Source organism: Pteropus alecto, unplaced genomic scaffold, assembly GCF_000325575.1.
Source record: "Pteropus alecto unplaced genomic scaffold, ASM32557v1 scaffold223, whole genome shotgun sequence".
Taxonomy (NCBI): Eukaryota; Metazoa; Chordata; class Mammalia; order Chiroptera; family Pteropodidae; genus Pteropus; species Pteropus alecto.
The window spans coordinates 303,721-319,591 of NW_006434441.1; the positions used below are offsets into that span (position 1 = coordinate 303,721).

The 15,871-nt window shown below is 35.1% G+C and overlaps 1 protein-coding gene and 1 pseudogene across 4 annotated transcripts in view; both read left to right on the top strand.

The window, feature by feature from the left end:
- The window catches only part of TSGA10 (testis specific 10), a 102,686-nt gene that overhangs the window by 61,922 nt on the left and 24,893 nt on the right, over nt 1-15,871 (top strand). For all 4 annotated transcript variants that reach the window (XM_006909414.2, XM_025045056.1, XM_006909415.2 and 1 more), the window contains one exon: nt 2,515-2,700. In XM_006909414.2, coding sequence (XP_006909476.1) covers nt 2,515-2,700 — 186 coding nt within the window. The remainder of the gene's footprint in view (nt 1-2,514; nt 2,701-15,871) is intronic.
- LOC112477867 lies at nt 12,502-12,620 on the top strand (annotated as a pseudogene).

Here is a 15,871-nt window from a genome sequence, read left to right on the forward strand (position 1 = left end):
GTAACACCACGAATGGACAGAAGCTCTAGAGTCAGCTGACCTAAGTTTTCTTCTCCCTCATGGCATGAACTCAGGGAGGCTACTTAACCTCCTGAGTCTCAGTGTCCCATCTGCAAGTGGGAAGAACACCCGAGTAAGTCAAGTAAACCTAGCACAGTAAGCCATTTAAAGCAAAATATGAATAGGGCAGAATGTGAATCAATGGATATCTGAACATTTAACACAGTACACTTTCAGTCAGTGTTCCTTTCCCCCGCAGCCTGTAACATTACCTGTTTCACCATTAGGGACTGGGGCTTTCAGAAGCTTCTGTCAGCTTTTAGCACCCTAATTATGAGTTTTTTTGTGAGATTTCATTTCACAGTGTAGCTGGGTGGATCCAGGTGTCCTCCTGAGGTCCAGTTTGTCCGAGAGGTCCGTTAGGACTTCTCGAGTGCTTCCTGCATTCGGCGTGCAGCATGCTAGATGCCGAATACCAGAGACGACAGGAAACAAGATGGCACCCAGTCTGTGGGGACAAAGTAAGCAGAGGTGTTAGAGAGCAGGTCCTGTAGCTGGAGCAATGTGATAAATGAGCAGGAAGGCCTCATTTGAACTTGAGTTTCAGGAAGCTTTTGCAACAACATAAGCACAGAAGTTACTGGAAGAATTGCCTTTTAGAAAGATCATTCTGGAAATGTTGGGAAGAATAAATCAGAATGGTAACAAAATCAAGAGAGAGGGCCATTAGAAGAGGCTGTATCCATAATTCAGTCAAGAAGGGTGGAGTATTGTGAGGAGCCAAGGAATCCCAGATGGAGTCATGGGGTACAGGGTGGGGGAAGCACCAGAAAGAGGTAAAGAGATCCAGAAAGGAGGAGTTGGGAAACCCCAAACGCCAGTCTCACTTTCTTGAAGAGTTGCCTGTCTTGAGTCCCACACTGCTCTGGCTGCTTTGGGTGGATCCAAAAAAAGGTGAACTCTGGTCTCTGGTTGCCATGAGAGTGGGATAATAGGTGATTGGAGGGCAGGAGAGAGATTTTATGGCAATTCTTTTTCACTACTTAAACTCTGAACATATATTACCTAGTCACAGAACTAAATTTAATATTTAGAAATGGTTCCTATTTTTGAAGTGTTATTGAGGAGACTGTCCAGCCACAACTGACCACAGAGAGCTGTGAGGCGGTTTTAAGAGAACGACATATACAATAGGGCCACAGAAAGTTAAAGTGGGTAAATAAAGATTAATGTGGGTCAAATTCAGTTTGTGTATGTCATATCATGTACCTCCCAAGTACATACTCTGTACACAACTGTTATTTTTAGTACAGTAATGGAAAACACGTCAGATTCCTAGTGGCACATTTGGAATATCTAGATCTTGAAAGCCAGGACTATAGTTTAGTAGGTTAACCTGTTAACAGACTTCGCAAAGATCTTTCACATCAGTCCAGGTATCATCACACCACAAGGGGGCGATATTCACTGAATTTCATCCAGACTCAAGATTAATCATATATGTGAGAACTTAAATCCACTTTGAAATCCTTACGGGATAAGACTTTGTTTATTACAATTTGTCATTTTATTTAACCCAATGTGTCTGCTAGGGAAATGCACTGTTTGTTAACAGGTAGGAGAGAAAGAGATCTAATGCCTTTTTAATTAATTACCAAAATTATAAATTATTTTTTAGAATGGGTTAGCCAAACCACACTACTAAAATATAGCCTCATAATGATTACTCGATATAATACATTATTTGTGGAATTGATTGTTTTTCTCTAGAAATAAGAACATACTTCAGTCAATCTGTCATGATAGAACTTTTAAGGTTTTAAAAATGTGATTCTATATTGTATGTCCAATATATACATGAATGTATATTTATCAATAGTGTTTATTGGCATAGGTTTGATATTTTACTTCTGAGAATTTTCAGGCAAATTATTAGAACAGCAAAAGTGAATGATAGAACAGTCCACAATCGCAAAAATTAAGCCCGGGGTTCTAAAGGAAAAAGATAGCAAATGGACCCAGATAGCAAATGCGCCAAACCAAGAGAATTATTAAAAGTTGATGCTTAAGGCATGTAAGCAGCCAGAAGCTCTGTGGCTAGTGCAAGTCAGAAGGGTGGTCAGGAACATGGGACACCCAGGTACAAAAGGTCAGGCCAAGGCAGGAGCTTAGGGACCAGACCAGCAAGTAGTCAGTAAGCAGATACATGGGGAAGGGAGCCAGTGGGGGATTTTATTGTAATAAAAGCAAATATAAGAACATATTCATCCAGGTCTTGAAGATAAGAGTAAGCAACGTACCCTTATGAAGCGGCTGGGTGTGACTCAGGAGCCAGGGCAGATCCTGCTCCAACATTCATGTATATTGTTAATTACGGATGACCAGCTTTCTAAACTGAGAGTATAGGTGGGATTCCTCAAGGTTATGTTGCAAATGACCCGGCAAGTAAGAATGTTTCTTCAGAGGTCAGACATTTTACACCTTTTAAAGTAATACCTAAGATTTGCTTTTTAGGAATCTGAGAACCGGCAAATGATGGACCAACTCCGAAAAGCTAATGAAGATGCTGAAAACTGGGAAAATAAGGCCCGGCAAGCAGAGGCAGATAACAATACCCTCAAGTTAGAACTTATCACTGCGGAGGCAGAGGGTAACAGATTAAAAGAAAAGGTGGATTCCCTCAATAGAGAGGTCGAGCAGGTGAGTTTGGGAAAATGTGCTTGTAATAATACATCCTGCATCATATTTAAAAGAGTTTTGTTTGGCTTCCATAAACTAAATTTATAAACACTTAAATTATTTAAATATACTGTGAATTGTAGCCTGATAACTGTTCTCTTTCTGTCCATTCTTGTTTTCCTGTAATTTGTTACCTACCTTACAACTAGAATAATCTTTAGCATTTTAAAAAATTAGGCACTATTTCAGACATACCAAAACAGTGCAAAAAAATTAGTATGAAACTTATACCTCCTCCCAGATTTAAGGATGCTAACATTTCAGCATATTTGCTTCAAGTTTCTCTTTACTTAAATTTTAAAAAAATTACAGGATACAATGCCTTGTCCTCTCTTTTCCTCCCTCTCAAATAGTTGATGTGTATAACTTACATGTCAGTTGTATAATTCTTTTGCATATGTTTATACTTTTTCTGTACATTTGTCACCCACAAATAATGTATAATGTTTGATGTGCTTTAAGTTTTTAAAAAAGTGGTAATCTACTATAGATATCCATTTGCAACTTGCATTTTTTGTCAATATTATAGTTTTACAATTTATCTGCTTTGATACATGTAGTGTACATCTAAACAGTTGCATCTGTAGTCATTGCATAAATATTTTCTTTTTAAAGTTTATTCTCATGTTGAAGGAAATTTAATTGCCTTCACTTTTTCTATAATAAAACGCTGCCACAAACATACTTTTATGTTTCTCCTTGGGTGTATAATTCTCTAGGTTTATGCCTGAAATGAAATAACTGGATCCAAGATACGTGCAATTTTGACTTTTCCCAATATTGTCAAATTGCTCTCTAAAGTTTTACTCTTCCACCAGAAAGCATGGAATTATCATTTTTTCAAATACTAATCAATAATTGAAATTATCAGACATTTAAATTTTTTCTAATATTTTGTGTTTTGTGTTCCTTGATCACAAATGAAGTTTAGGATCTTTTCATGTTTTTTAGCCATTCAGGATTCCTCTTCTATGAATTTTTCTCTTGATTTTCTAAAACACATTTTCATAAATTCTCCTGTTTTTCTATTGAGTTGTTTATCTTTTTCACATTGATTTATAGGAATTATCTATGTATTCTTGATAACAATCCTTTTAAAGATACTAGCAGTTACTTTCTCTTTTTGGCTTGTCTTTTCACTGTACTTGCACTATAAATAGAAGTTTTAAATTCTGATGCTGTTAGAATTATTGTCAGCCTTTTCCCTCACAGTTTATTTATGCTTTTATGTTTTCTTTAAGAAATCCTTTACTATCTATCCCAAGACCAGAAAGATATTTTCTTATATTTTAATTTAAAAGTTCTTCTAAAGTTATGTGAAATTTTGCCCTTCACATTTCAATCTTTAATTTACTTGAGATTGATTTTGTGTATAGTTTTAAATATAGATGTAATTTTATATTTTTGTGGATGGGTAGTCATCATTCTTTCTTCACTGAATTATAAGCTTACTTTGTCATAAAAATAAGTCTCCATCCATTCTGCTGCATTGGTCTATTGCTCTATCTGCTTGCCAACAACATACTCATGGAGCTTCTATAGTTTTATGTTAAATCTTGATGTCTGGAAGGATTCATGTTCCTTCAAATTATTTTGACTATACTTTGCCCTCATTAAACTCTCTCAAATGAATTTTTAGGATAAACTGATAACATTCCATGATTTAATATCTTTCTTCTTTATATATATTGAAGACTGGAAATTTCTCTCTAAATATATCTTTTTTTCAATATACAGGGTACTTGAGGTTATTATTCTATTTTTTATTTCTAATTTTGTCATATATTATGTTCAGATAAAATGGCTTATATGATACTAATTCTTTGGTATCTATTAATAAGACTTGCTTGGTGGCAGTGTATACATTTTTTGATAATACTCCAGATGAGCTTGAAAAGCATATATATTCATTAATTGTTGGGTATGTGTGTTTACATATATATATAATATATATGAAATGTATTTACATAAGATATATACACATGTGATAAGGCTTGTTTAATAGTGTCTTTCAATTCCTTACTAAGTTTGTATTCTTGATCTTTCAGTTATTGAAAGAAACATATTAGGATCCTCCTCTATTATTGTGGATTTGTCTGTTTTTCTCCAAATTTTTTCTCAGATTTGCTTTATTTTGGGGACTGTTGTTAGTTTTATACCAATTCAGCATTTTATATATTTCAGATGAAAATGTTCTATCTTTGTATAATGACTCACTTGAATAACTAATACTTTTTACTTATAGTGTTTTTTATGTGAAGGTAGCTCTCTAGTTTGTTTATTATTTATGAACTACTGGTATATCTAATTTTTAATCAATTATATTGAAGCATAATCTGCATGCAGCAAAAAGCACTTACTTTAAGAGTGATCTGATGAGTTCTGGCAAATGAATACACTTGTACAACCATCACTATAATCAAGTTATAGGACACCCCATCATCTCCCTAACGTTCCCTCAAGCACTTTTGCAATAAATCCATCCCAACCCAGGCAACAACCGATTTGGTTTCTGTCACTATGGATTAGATTTACTTTCTCTAGAATTTTATATAAATGGAATCACAGTAAGTACACTTTGTGTCTGGGCTTCTTTCACTCAGCAGAATGATTTTGAAGTTCATTCACATAGTTGCATGTTAGTTCATTCATTAGTTCATATTGTTGAGTAGTATTCCATCATCTAGCTATATCACAATTTGTTTATTTACCTGTTAATGGACATTAAGTTAATGTAGTAGTCTGCTAGAGCGCCATAACAAAATACCACAGATTGGGAGGCTTAAACAACAGAAATTCATTTTCTCACCGTCTGTAGGCTGGAAGTTCAAGATCAAGATGCCTCAGGTTTGGTTTCTTTTGAGGCCTCTCAACTTGGTCCGCAGATGGCTGCCTAATACTATGTTTTCACACCTTCCCCTGTACACATGCATCCCTGCTGTCTCTCTCTCTTCTTATATGGACACCAGTCATATTGGATTAGAGCCCCACCCTGTCTCCAAATACAGTCACATTTGGGGCTAGGACTTCAACATATGAATTTTGAAGGGACACAATTTAGTCCATCACAGGTTCTTTCTAGTTTTTTGGCCATTATGAATATAATTGCTGTGAACATTGCATGTAAGTCTTTGAGTGCATATAAGTTTTCATTTTTCTTGGATAAATAACTAGTAGTAGAATTGCTGGGTCATAGTGTGCTTAACTTTGTGAGAAACTGACAAACTGTTTTTTAAACTGGTTGTACCACTCGACACTCCTACTTCCATCATATGAGAATCCCATATCTCTACATCTTTCCTAACACACAGCACTGCTGTCAGATGTGTACCGTTACCACGTTGTAGGCTTCGTTTGCATTTCCTTCATGACTAATGCTGTTGAGCAGCTTTTCACAGTCTTGTCACTCACTAAAATATCTTCTTTTGTGAAGTATCTGTTCAACTCTGTTACCCATGTTTTTATTAGGGTTCTTATTATCAAGTTGTAAGAATTATTTTGAATACTCTAGGTGTTTCTTTGTCAGATATATGTATTTTTGAATATTTCTTTCAGTCATTGGCTTGCCTTTTTATTTTCTTAATGAAGTCTTTTTAAAAGCAGAGGTAGATAAGGGTAAAAAAGGTCAAATGGATGGTGACAGAAGGAGATTGACTTTGGGTGGTGAACACACAATGCAATATACAGATGATGTATTACTGAATTGTACACTTGAAACTTATATAATTTTATTAACCAGTTATTCTAATAAATGTAATATAAAAAGAGCAGAAGTTTGAAAATTTTGATGAAGTCCTATTTATCAGTTTTCTTTTACATTTTGTACTTCTATGTCCTATTTAATAAATCTGTGCATACACAAAGGTACATAGGCTTTCTTCTATGTTTCTTAGAAATATTACTTTTGCTATTTATATTTAAGTCTATGATACATTTTGAATTAATATTTGTGTATGATGTAAGATAGTCAATGTCTATTTTTTTTAATTTATTTTTTAAAGTTGACATACACTATTATATTAGTTTCAGGTGTACAACATAGTGATTTGACATTTATATACCTTACAAAGTGATTATCCTGATAAGTCTAGTACCCATCTAACACCATACATAGTTAATACAATATTATTGACTATATTTCCTATGATATATACTTTACATCTCTATGACTATTTTTATAACTGCCAATTTGTACTTCTTAGTTCTTTTCACCTTTTTCACCCATCCCTCTACCCCTTCCCATCTGGCAACCATCAATTTGTTCTCTGTATCTATGAGTTCGTTTCTGTTTTGTTTGTTTATTTTGTTTTTTAGATTCCACGTATAAGTGAGATCACATGGTATTGGTCTTTTTCTGTCTGACTTATTTCATTTAGCTTGATAGCTCTAGGTCCATCCATGTTGTCGCAAATGGTAAGGTATCATTCTTTTTTATGGCTGAGTAATATTTCATTATACACACACACACACACACACACACACACACACACACACCATGTCTTCTTTATCTATTTATCTATTTATCTATCTATAGATACCTAGGTTGCTTCCATATCTTGGCTAATGCTGCAATGAACATAAAGGTGCATACATCTTTAAAATTAGTGTTTTGGATTCTTCAGATAAATATTCGTAATGGAATTGCTGAGTCAGATGGTAGTTCTATTTTTAATTTTTTGAGGAACCTCCATACTGTTTTCCATAGTGGCTGCACCTATTTACAATTCCACCAATAGTGCATAAGTGTTCTCTTTTCTTCACATCCTTGCCAATTTATTGCTTGTTGATTTATTGACGGCCATTCTGACAGGTGTGAGGTGATATCTCTTATGGTTTTAATTCACATTTCTCTGTGATTAGTGAAATTGAGCATCTTTTCTTATGTCTATTGGCCATCTGTATTCTTCTTCGAAGAAATGTCTATTCAGGTCCTCTTCCCATTTTTTAATCAGATTTTTTTTTATGTTAAATGGCATGTGTTCTTTATATATTTTTTGGATATTAATCCTTTACTGGATGTATTATTGGCAAATATCTTCTCCCTTCAGTAGGCTGTCTTTTCATTTTGTTTATGGTTTCCTTTGCTATGCAAAAACTTCTTAGTTTGATATAGTCCCATTTGTTTATTTTTTCTTTTGTTTTTCTTGCCTAAGGAGACATATACAAAAAAATTTTTTTCTAAGAGTGATGTCAAAGAGTTTACTATCTGTGTTTTCTTCTAGGAGTTTTATGATTTCAGATCTTTAATCCATTGTTAGTTTATTTCTGTATGTAGTGTAAGAAAATAATCTAATTTCATTTTTTGGTATATATCTGCATGGTTTTCCAAACATCATTTATTGAAGAGACTGTCTTTATCCCATTGTATATTCTTGCCTCCTATGTCAGAGATTAATTGACCACATAGGTGTGGGTTTATTTCTGGGTTATTTTGTTCCATTGATCAATATGTCTGTTTTTATGACAGTACCATGCTGTTTTGATTACTATAGTCTTGTAGTATAGTGTGAAATCAGGTATCATGGTACCTCCAACTTTATTCTTTTCTCAAGATTACTTTGGCTATTCAGGGTCTTTTGCAGTTCCATATAAATTTTAGATTGTTCTAGTTCTGTGAAATATGCCATTGGTATTTTCTTAGGGATTGTATTGAATCTGTAGATTGTTTTTGATATTATGGACATTTTAATGATGTTAATTCTTCCTATCCATGAGCATGGTATATCTTCCACTTATTCTTCAGTTTCTTTCTTCAATGTCTTACAGTTCCATTGTACATTTTACCTTTTTGGTTAAATTTATTCCTAGGTATTTTATTTTTTTGATGCAATTGAAAATGAGATTGTTTTCTTAATTTCTCATTGTGATAGTTTTATATTGGTTTGTCAAATGCAACCAATTTCTGTTTATTAATTTAGTATACTGCTAATTTACCGAATTCATTTGTTCTAATACTTTTTCTGGTAGAATCTTTAGGGTTCTCTATATACAGCATCATGTCATCTGCAAATAATGCAGTTTTGCTTCTTCCTTTTCAATGTAGATGCCTTATCTTTTCCTTGTCTGATTGCTGTGGCTTTTCTGTTGTTTCTTGTAGCTTGTTGAACTTCCTTAAAATAGCTATTTTGAATTCTTTATGGGGTAAATTATAGAACTTCATGTCTTTGGAATCAGTTGCTGGAAGATTATTGTGATTCTTTGGTGGCATCATGTTTCTTTCATTTTTCATGTTCCTTGAACTCTTATGCTGTTGTCTTTACCAGTTATCTTCAGGAGAGAAAATGCCTTTCATCAACTCTATTAGAGATTCTCAGACCTTCTATGGATATGCCTGCTCCATGCCTCTTGTGGCAGAATTCTTCAGCTTACGTGCCTTCTTTTGGTCATGCAGCATCAAGCTGTGTTCTTATAACTTCCCTTTTGCTTTCCCAAGGGAAGTCTTTCTCAAGCCTGCAGATTTGGGCTGGCTTTCTGTACTATTTACTAGCCATTTGCAAAAGCTCGTTCTTGCTGTTGTTGAGAGCAGCACAGGGAGTCAGCCCCTGGGTGGCATATGTGTGCGGGTGACATATAGAGCACTGGGGGTGCCCATGGGCCAGCTGGGGGCTCACAGGAGAGGTGTCACCAGTGGCTTTTGGGAAGCTTCCCAGTAGAGCACCTGATGCCATTCCTAGGATCCACATCCTCTCGACACTCTCAGTTCCAAGCCTAGACTGCTATTTTCTCAGCTACTTCCATGGGAGAAATCAAAGGTCAAGAATGGCTTCTTTGGCATTGAGCTGTGCTGCCTTGGGGAAAGGGTGATGTGAGTAAACTGTTCCTCTTACGCTCTCCAATGTGTCCAATATCACTTTTTTTTTTTTTTTTTTTTGGCTTCAGTGAGTTGCTGGAACTTCTTTGTTGGACTTTTAGACTTCTTCAAAGGCTCTCTCATTTGTGGGTAAATTGTCTAATTTATTTTTCCTCCAGGGCTCCCAGATGCTGGCCCAGAGGGGCTGGAGCCACTTAACAGGGCACTTTATAGTCTACAGTTGGATCCAAGGTCTGTATGCCTATGGGTGAGTGAGATGACTCCTGGTCCCTTAGTGTAGTTGCTAGTGTCTGAACCAAAGACAAACTCAGGGGTACGGAGTTATTTCTGTAGTCAAGACCACATCTGCAAGTCAGCTACCTCTGTGTATGCCTGTCTTCTCGAAATGACCCTCCTGTTCTTGGACCACTGGGGTTTCACGATCTCTTACTTGGGTTGCACAGCTCCCACATAGGCTCTTTTGTTTGTGGATAGATGCCAGATTATTGTAGTTGAGGTGGGGGATACATGTGAAGGACATCTTGTTGGGCCATCTTGCTGATGTCACCCCTGTATCAATTGATTTTTGAATGTTGAAGTAGCCTTGCATATCTGGAATAAATTCCCATTGGTCATGGTGTACAATTCTCTTTGCACCTTATTGCATTCAATTTGCCAATATCTTGTTGAAGAATTTTGCATTATGTTTATGAGGGATATAAGTGTATAATTTTCCTTTCTCATAATGTCTTCCAATGAATTTGGTAACAGATAGGCCTCATAAATGAGTCGGGAAGTTTTCCATCTTCTGGAAGTGATTGTATAGAATTGGAATAATTTCTTCCTTAAATATTTGGTGTAATATTAATCAGTAAAACCATATGTGTTTGGTGATTTCTGTTTTAGAAGATTATATTAATTGTTGACTCAATTTCTTGTAAGATATAGGTCTGTTGACATTATCTAATTCTCCTTGCGTGAGTTTTGGCAGATTGTGTCTTTCGAGGAATCAGTCCATTTCATCTAAGATATCAATTTTGTATGTGTAGAGTTCACAATTGTCTTAGTCTTGTTTGGACTACTATAACAAAAATACCATAGATTAGGTGGCTTTAAAAAACAATTTATTTCTCACGGTTCTAGAGGCCGGAAGTCCAGGATCGAGAGTCTGGCAGATTTAGTGTCTGGCGAGAACCCACTTCCAGGTTTGTAGACAGCTGTCTTCTGTCTGCGTGCTCACGTGGAGGAAGAGGGAAGTGAGCTCCTTGGTGTCCTTTTTATGAAGGCACTAACCCCATTCATGAGGGCTTCACCCTCAGACGTAATCACCCCCCCAAAGGCGCCACCTCCAAATGCAGTCACATTGGTGATTAGATTGCAACATGAATTTTCAGAGGAAACAAACTTTCTATAGCAATAATATTTCATTATTATCATTTTTATGTCTTTATGATCAGTAGTGATGGTCTCTCTTCCCTTTCAATATTAGTAACTTGTGTCTTCTTTCTTTTTGTCTTGGTTAACCTTGGAGGTTTTTCAATTTATTAATCTTTTCAAGGAACCAGCTTTGGGTTTCTTTAACTTCCTATATTAAACTTCTTGTTTTCAATTTCATAGATTTCTGTTCTTATTTTTATTATTTCTTCTGCTTACTTTGGATTTAATTTGCTCTTCTTTTTCTAATTTCCTAAGGTGGAAGCTTAGGTTATTGATTTTATATCTTTCTTTTCTTCTAATATATGTATTCAATACTATAAATTTTCTATAAGAATCACTTTTACCGAATGCCACAAATTTAGAAATTTATATTTTTATTTTATTTTATTCAAAATATTAAAAAATTTATCTTAAGAGTTCTTTTTTGACCCAGGTGTTATTTAGAAATGTGTATTTACTCTCCACATATTTCGTGATATTCCAGCTTCCCTTCTGTTACTGACTTCTAGTTCAATTTCATTGTGGTTGAAGAGCATCGTTGGTATGATTTCTATTGTTTTTATTTGTTAAGGTATGTTTTGTAGCTCATACATGGTCTATCTTAGTGAATGTGCCACATGAGCTTCAGAAGAATGCATATTCTGCTGTTGTTGAATGAAGTATTCTAGAAATGTCAATTAGATCCAGTTCATTGGTGCTGTTCGGTTCAACTGTTTATTTACTGACTTTCTGCCTGCTAGATCTGTCAGTTACTGTTGGGGGGTGTTGCATTCTTCAACTATAATAGTGGATTTACTTATCTCTCCTGGTCATTCTATCATTTCTTGCCTGATGGATGTTGACACAATATGTTGTGAGCTGCAAAAACATTAAGGATTCTTATGTCTTGGTGAATTGGCCTTTTTATCATTATGTAAGGCCGCCTCTTTATCCTTCTGCTGTGAAATCAGCTTTGTCTGAAATTAATGTAGGTACTCTAGGCTTCCTGTGATTAGTGTTTGCATCTTTATATTAAAGTGAGTTTCTTGTAAATACATATAATTGTGTCTTATTTTTTTCTCCCACTCTAATAGTCTGTATTTTAATTGTATATAAGTCCATTCACATTTAAAGTGATTATAGATATAGTTGGATTAATATTTACCATATTTGTAACTGTTTTCATTGCCCTTGTTCTTTTCTTCTGTTTTATCTCCTACTTATTTATTGCTTTTTCTGGTTTGAATTGAACATTTTATATGATTTTATCTCCTTTATTAGCATATCAATATACTTCTGTTTCAGAAAACTTTGTTAGTGTTTTCCCTAGAATTTTCAATATACACTTTTATTAAGTCCACCTTTAAATAAAACAATACAACTGCAGGAATAGTGCAGGTATCTTATAACAGAGTATTCAAAATCTCTTCTCTCATTCTTTATGACTGTTATACATTTTACTTATTAATAAGCTATAATCTTCCAATATATTGTTGCTGTTGTGTCAAACAAACTGTTATCTTTTAGATCAATTTAGAATTAGAAAAAATATTTTTGTCTATGGCCATGCCACCCTGAGCGTGCCTGATCTCACCTGATCTCGGAAGCTAAGCAAGGTCAAGCTTGGTTAGTACTTGGATGGGAGACCACCTAAGAATACCAGGTGCTGTAGGTATAAAATAAAAATTATTTATTTACATAGATATGAGTTTCTGACATATCATTTTCCTTCTCTCTGAAAAACTTTTTAAACCTTTCTTCTAAGATATGTCTACTAGCAGCAAATTTGTTTAGGTTTTGTTTGTCTAAGGTCTAGTTCCCCACTTTAGAATAATAATTTCTCTGTATATAGAATTTTAGGTTGGTGGGTTTTTCATTCAATACTTTGGATATTTCAGTCCATTCTCTTCTCGTGTGCATGGTTCCTGAAGAGAAGGCTGATATAATTCTTATATCTGAGGTCAAGCTTTTTATTTCTCTAAACATAGTGTTCTTTTTTCGACTCTGGCTATTTTTAAGAATTTCCTTTATTGCTGGTTCCCAGCAATTGGACTTTGTGTAATTGGGATTGGTAAGGATATCCTTGAGTCTATAATGCTCAGTATTCTTTGATATTATACATTTCATCAGATTCAGGAAATGTTGGTCATTATTTCTTTAAATATTTTTTATTTCCCCTGCCCTTCTCCTTCTGGAACTCCAGTTCTCAGTATGTTAGATCACTTGGTATTGTTCCACAGATCATTAAGGCTCTGTACATATTTTTCCCAGTCTTTTTCTCTTTTTGCTTCGTTTTATATAGTTGCTGTTTTTGTGTCTTCAAACTTACTGGTCTTATGTGTCTAATCTGATATAAATGACATATAGTGAAATTTTAATTTCAGAGATTATATTTTTTATCTCCAAAAATTCCATTTGGTTTTTGGAATGTCTTTTACTTCTCTTATTATTTTAATTTTTCCTTTTAAATCTTTAAGCATATTGAGTGCATTTATACTAACTGTTTTAATGTCATTGTTTTCTAATTCCATCATCTCTGGCACATTTGCTTCTGTATCTATTCCCTGATTTTTCTTTTGATTATGGGTCCCATAGTCCTACTTCTGAACCCATATAGTAAATTCTGATTGTATTCTGGATGTTGTTAATTTTACATTACTGAGAGCTGAATTTCAAAAGTATTGGGTTTATCTTGTCAAACTATTAAGTTACTTGATATTCTATTGTGTTCCTGAGGATTGTTTATAAGCTTTTTAGGATAGCTCCAGAAGAGAGCTATCTTTATTCTCGGGCTAATTTGCCCTCATTACTACAGTGTGACCCTTTTGGGGTCTCTACTGAATGCCTGTGTAGTCAGTGAAGTGTCCAAGTGTCTCCATTCTGGCCAGTGAGATCTGGGATGATTCCTGGCCTAACACAAGATGTAGGAACTGTGTGGCTCACAGTTGCCCTGGTAATTGTTCATTCTGAGAAGTTTCTCTTTGGTCACATTGGGTTCCCTTGTGCATGTACATGTTTCTGAGACTCCGTCTCTGCACACCCCCGCTCTCTGCAGTACTCTACTCCACAAATTCTAGCCACCTCAGCTTCACTGAAGTCTGATCTTTATCTTTAGAACTCAGTAAGATCACTAGACTGTGCTTTGGTTCTTTTTCTCTGCATCATGGTCCAGAATTTGCCTTTAGCAAGATGCTCTGGCCACCACAGGGTTCTTCTTGTTTGTTTTCCATTGTCCCTCCTATACTTTGTCCATTTTTCTGGTTGTTTGTGCCAACATGGTAATTCAGACTCTCTTATCCCCCCTTGACTGGACAATAGCTATTTTACAGCCCTTGTCTGCTAATACCATCATCTTTGTCATTTTTGCATCTATTTATATTGACTGATTTTTTTCCTGTCTGTGGGTCACATTTTCCTGCATCTTTATATATCTGGTATTTTATAATTGGATGCTAGACATTGTGAATTTTACTTTGTTGAATTTATTCTGGCAGGCTGTTAAATTACTTGCAGGTCAACTGTTGCCTAATTGCTAAGCCACTGTATTCTTCGGGAATGCCCTGTGTGCCCCTTAAGGATGAGATGCTAGGAAGAAAAAGAAGGATATGATATTTCTTTGTATAATATTATAGCTTACATATTCCTTATTTTTAGACAGACCTCCAACTCTGTAAGACCCACAGAGTATTTTGCTCTCTCGGTTTGGTATAGTATAAATAAAACCTTTCTTTATTTTCCAGTCAATTATGTGACTGACCTCTCTGGGATATGGAGTGTATGTTTCTAAAACATTGAGAGGCTTATTCTTTATGGAAGATGACACATTTAACTTTCAGCAAATTGGGAAAGCTATATTATTTTCAGTGCCTAATAAGATATTCACAAACTTTCAAAAAAATTACCTGCAGTTCAATTGATACTTCCAAGATTGTTTTTAAGTTTTGTTAGGGCAGATGTAAAGTAGTCTTTTCTGTAGGACTCGTGTAGCCCCACCACTAAGGTATGACTCTTCTGGGATCTCTCTTAATGCCTGGTCCAGGCTGTTCACATTTAGGGCTTTTCACATTGGCGCATCCAGACACTGATGTCTCCCCAGCTGTGTATGAGATGTGAGATCTAGTCTACTTTATTTTTATTTTAATTTTTTAATTATGTTTTATTTTTATATTTCAAATTAATTAATCAATTGATTAATTTTTTAATTGAAGAAATGATTTAAATTTTCTCCCCATCTACCTCCACACTTGCCCTTCCCCTCTATTCTCTGATAACCACTAATCCATTGTCCTTGTCCATGAGTCTCTGTTCGTTTGTCTTATTCATTTGTTGCTTTTAGGTTTATATCCCACATATAAGTGATACCATGTGATTTTCTACTTTTTCTCTCTGGCTTATTTCACCTAGTATGATCATTTCGAGGTCCGTCCATGTTGTCACAAATGGCAGTATTTCGTCTCTTCTTATGTCTGAGTAATATTCTATTGTATATATGTACCACAGCTTCTTTAGCCAATCATCTATCGTAGGACACTTCGGTTGTTTCCATGTCCTGGCCACTGTGAATAATGCTGCTATGAACATCGGTGTGCAAATATCTTTTAGGATATGAGTTTTCAAGTCTTTGGGATAAATACCTAGAAGAGGGATTGCTGGATCATATGGTAGAACAATTCTTAGTTTTTTGAGGAACCTCCGTACTGCTTTCCATAGTGGCTGTACCAATTTGCAGTCCCATCAGCAGTGTAGGAGGGTTCCTTTTTCTCCGCATCCTCTCCAATATTTGTTTTCACTTGTCCTGTCGATTATAGCTATTCTAACAGTTGTGAGATGGTATCTCATTGTGGGTTTCTTTTTGTTTTTGTTTTTTATTTATGCAAGGCAACTTTTTGTTGAACTCACAGATTACAAAGACCTTGCCAGTTTATC